Here is a 3,840-nt window from a genome sequence, read left to right as displayed (position 1 = left end):
TGGTAAGAATGGATGGCGGACTTTCTGGCGTCTGACTACACATACCGACTGTGAAAGATGTTCAAATGACAGCTGCAACTGCTAGATAGTTAATCCTACTTTCCAAAACACGGAAGAATCGTTTCTGAAGAAGGTCAATCATGTATGATCACTCGATCCGAGTTACTTTGAATTAGGCACGAGCTATTCATCAAAACACATTTACATCCAAAAACTAAACAAACAAATACACGCGACTACAATAATTTAAGCTCACGAAAAAAATATATTTTAAAAAATAAAGCTAGAACACAATGGCGTTTTGTTTTCATATAAAACAAGCTAAAAAGTTTGCATCTGATGGCCATTGTGCGGACACAAAAGATCTGCATGTGATGCGCATATGAGATTCAGTTTCGTTAAGGCCGGGGTACACGGTTCAACATGTTGTTGATGTGTTTTTGTATTACATTTTTAAATATAGATTTTTGGGAAAAGTAAATGTTATACAGAGTTTATCATAAGTAACTACAATGTACATAAGAATAGTTGTGTTTGTTGTACTTCCGCGCCAAAACGACTTAACTGATTATTAAACTTGGTGCCAAGGTAGTCTGAACTCAGTAAAAGGATAAAAGATACTATTTATCCGAGTGCAAGAAGTGCTAGACTACCGTGGAAGCTGGTGTATAACACATCTACTTGTTTTAAGTTCTAATTAAAACCTTCGTGCCTCAAATAAAACAGACAAGGAATAATTTAAGAAGGCAAAATTACGTGTAAAATTACCTCTTTCATAATTTTCTTCATGCAAATAATATTTAATTAGTCATTCTAACAGTTTATTGCCCCGTAGGACGCCTGGGCCTGCAGTCTCGACAAAGATAGCGATCGCTTAACGACAAAATTCGGTCGATAAGTCCTAACGATCCGATCGTAACGATTTTTGGTAGTCTCTACTGCCAAAACTATCGAGTGTCATCGCAAAGTTACCGAATATTTTCGGTAAGATAACGATTTATCGTTATGTCATAGAATTTCCTTGCGACAGTTTTTGACAGCCCGCTAAGTGATAGCTACTATCGATATCGTTCCTATATTTGTTTATTTTACGTCAGAAAATATTAAATAAATAGTAATTTAATAAATAATGGCTTCTGAATATTTAGCATGGGACTTAGTTGTGCTCGAGCACAGACGCGATGTGCTTATGGGTCGACAAATAGCACGAAACAAGCGAAACGATGAAAATCCCTTGGATTTGGAGGATGGCCAATTTCTTCAAATGTATAGAATTTCAAAGGAAATGTTTCACAGGCTACTAAGTGAACTGCGTCCATCTCTCCAAAGACGACGGCCTTACGGACTTTCTGTGGAGTCCCAAGTAAGTGTCTTTGCGACCTACCGTGCATAAATAATATTTCTATAATATATTTTTCTTATAACTAAGGTTGAACTTTTTAAATTTTCTTCTTATTAGATACTGACGGCACTCCGATTTTACGCATGTGGGTGCTACCAACAACCTGTTGGCTTGCAGTGGGGTTGTAGCATGAGCCAAAAATCTGTTAGCCGAGTCATCCGGGCTGTAACTTCGGCAATAAATGAAAACTTTTAAGAAAATATATTAAATTTCCAATGACTCAAGGAGAACGCCATGCGGCAAAACAGAAATTTAGAAATGCCCCACAGCCATTCCCAGGGGTAATTGGAGCCATTGATTGCACCCATATAAAAATTTTAGCTCCTAAGACCAATGAGGAGTCTTATGTGAGTGGTCACCATGAGGGCCATTCATTAAATGTGCAAGCTGTAAGTTGACCTTCAGTTCTATAATATCTAAAAATATTGTTTGAAAAATATGTACTTACATATTTAATATATTACAGGTGTGTGACCCTGATCTTATTATTTTAAATATTAATGCTCGATGGCCAGGAGCGAGACATGATGCTCACATATGGGCAAATTCACCGGTGCGCTCAACAATGAAGCGACATTTTGAAAATGGGGACCGCCGTGCTTGGCTGCTTGGTAAATAAATGAACATTATAAATCTGCCTCGAAGAGGTTGCCCATTCGACTTCTGAAATTACTTTGTATTTTTAATCTTTTAGGTGATGATGGATATCCTCTGGAACCGTGGTTAATGACTCCCATAAAACATCAACAGCCTGGCACACCGGAATATAAATATACCGAAGCACACTGCTCAGCTAGGAACATCATAGAAAGATGCTTCGGTGTGCTAAAATCTGTGTTTAGATGTCTATCACACCAACGCCAGTTAATGTACGAACCCTATATGGCTGGCCTAATAATTAACGCATGTGCAGTGCTCCACAATATGCGGATAACATATAAATTACCGGAACCAGAGTCCACCACATCCATGCAGCTGGTGGATAATAGTAGATTCCATGATGATATGTTAGAAGTTACAGGTAACTTATGAACTGATTTTTTATTTTACTATGTATGTATACCTAACACCAATACATTTTATTTTTGTTATGCAGGTTCTGGGCGAGCTGTTGCAGAGCGCATAAGAAGAAGGCTAATTAACACTAGTTTCACATAATTATTATACTTTTTTCATTTATGTACTGTTTCAAATAAAAACATTTTATATCATTTATTATTTTTATTTATGTAATTATTTATTGCGTCAGCTATTTTGTTTCCGACTTTTACCAATTGCAGCGTCGCCTCGGCTTGTACCTTGGCTGCCTCAGCCTGCATCTTGGCAGCATCTGCTTGCGCTTGAGCAGCAGTTGCCAGCATCTAAAAAACGTTGGATTTACTGAATGTGTCTTAATGTTCTCTAGCATGCTAGTGTGTATAATAATTAAGAGGAAATTTACACTATAACACACCTTCATTGTAGCAGCATTTGCTTCTGCAACTGCTAGAAATTCTCGTCGAGCTGCACTATATTGCTCAGAAACACTTTGGCGAGGATTCAGATCTGAAAATACCCAAAATTATTGGTATTGTAGGAATTATTGGCTGACCCACCTGCAGAACTAATGTTTTATTATAAATAAAATTTAAGCTTACTCCTCTTTCTTCTGGGTCTCTGTCGCAGTGGTGGTGTTGATGATGCAACAGTTTCTGTCCTTCTGCCACGTACTGCTGGAATTATCAATTATAACACATTAAATAAAAATCAATGAAAATAAACATAGGTGAGCAAAATAACTGCAACTTACTCATTTGTAGTACTGGCGACTGAGGGGCATCTTGCACTTGTTCTTGGATGGGTGGTGGTGAAGAACCAGCCGTTGCTCTGCTGTCATTGATTGCTAAAATATTTTGTTAATTAATATTTTGGTAACATTAGTGTACAGATGTATACACATAATAAAATATATTATAGCAGTAACCAACTAGTTACTAAAAACTCCAACTTACTTGTTTCAGTCGGTAACAATTCCACAAAATCTCTAGCTGTAATAAAATAAATAGTAACATTAAAATTAAAATAATTATATTTTGAATTGAGTACCTATTAATTTAAAACTTACCCTGAGAATGAGGTAAGGTGAGAACCTCAGAGATTACCACCCCAGCCTCCATCTCATGTTGTAATAACTGTAAATAACAATAAAAGTATTTTTAGTGTTATCAACATTCAAAGATTGAGAATATTAAATTGTATTGAATACAATAATCACAACTTACATCTTCCTCTGGCATAGCGTCCGGGCAGTCTGTCCCAAAGGAATAATCTGCCCCAACTATTGAAATTATCCGGCTCTCGGCCTCGGTCAGGGGAGCAGTGCTGACGCCTCGGTTGCCGGTACGTTTTTGTTCTTTTTTTAATTTTGCCGCCTTACTGCAAGCGCGGCTTTTAAGTCT

The 3,840-nt window shown here is 37.1% G+C and overlaps 2 protein-coding genes across 2 annotated transcripts; one reads left to right on the top strand and one right to left on the bottom strand.

The window, feature by feature from the left end:
* Positions 1–843: 843 nt before the first annotated feature.
* On the top strand, positions 844–2,613 carry LOC135118652 (putative nuclease HARBI1). Its single transcript, XM_064041222.1, has 5 exons — positions 844–1,363; positions 1,460–1,791; positions 1,869–2,013; positions 2,097–2,423; positions 2,499–2,613. Exons 2-5 carry the CDS (start codon positions 1,618–1,620, stop codon positions 2,558–2,560), a joined length of 708 nt encoding a protein of 235 aa, XP_063897292.1. The 5' UTR covers positions 844–1,363; positions 1,460–1,617; the 3' UTR covers positions 2,561–2,613.
* Positions 2,604–3,840, bottom strand: LOC135118653 (uncharacterized). Its single transcript, XM_064041223.1, has 7 exons — positions 3,664–3,840; positions 3,507–3,573; positions 3,394–3,429; positions 3,192–3,284; positions 3,040–3,114; positions 2,856–2,947; positions 2,604–2,763 (listed from the first exon to the last, which is right to left on the bottom strand). The coding sequence occupies exons 1-7, from the start codon at positions 3,676–3,678 to the stop codon at positions 2,611–2,613; spliced, it is 531 nt and encodes a 176-aa protein (XP_063897293.1). The 5' UTR covers positions 3,679–3,840; the 3' UTR covers positions 2,604–2,610.

The sequence above is a fragment of the Helicoverpa armigera genome, chromosome 24 (genome assembly GCF_030705265.1).
Source record: "Helicoverpa armigera isolate CAAS_96S chromosome 24, ASM3070526v1, whole genome shotgun sequence".
NCBI classification, from domain to species: Eukaryota; Metazoa; Arthropoda; class Insecta; order Lepidoptera; family Noctuidae; genus Helicoverpa; species Helicoverpa armigera.
This window is presented reverse-complemented; position numbering and strand designations above follow the sequence as displayed.

Coding starts and splice junctions, on each gene's coding strand:
- LOC135118652 (XM_064041222.1), top strand. CDS start 1,618: ATGACTCAAGGAGAACGCCATGCGGCAAAACAGAAATTTAGAAATGCC. Junction 1,792..1,868: donor ATTCATTAAATGTGCAAGCT/GTAAGTTGACCT, acceptor AATATATTACAG/GTGTGTGACCCTGATCTTAT. Junction 2,424..2,498: donor TGATATGTTAGAAGTTACAG/GTAACTTATGAA, acceptor TTTGTTATGCAG/GTTCTGGGCGAGCTGTTGCA.
- LOC135118653 (XM_064041223.1), bottom strand. Junction 3,285..3,393: donor ATTGTTACCGACTGAAACAA/GTAAGTTGGAGT, acceptor AAAATATTTTAG/CAATCAATGACAGCAGAGCA. Junction 2,948..3,039: donor GAGACCCAGAAGAAAGAGGA/GTAAGCTTAAAT, acceptor GGGTATTTTCAG/ATCTGAATCCTCGCCAAAGT.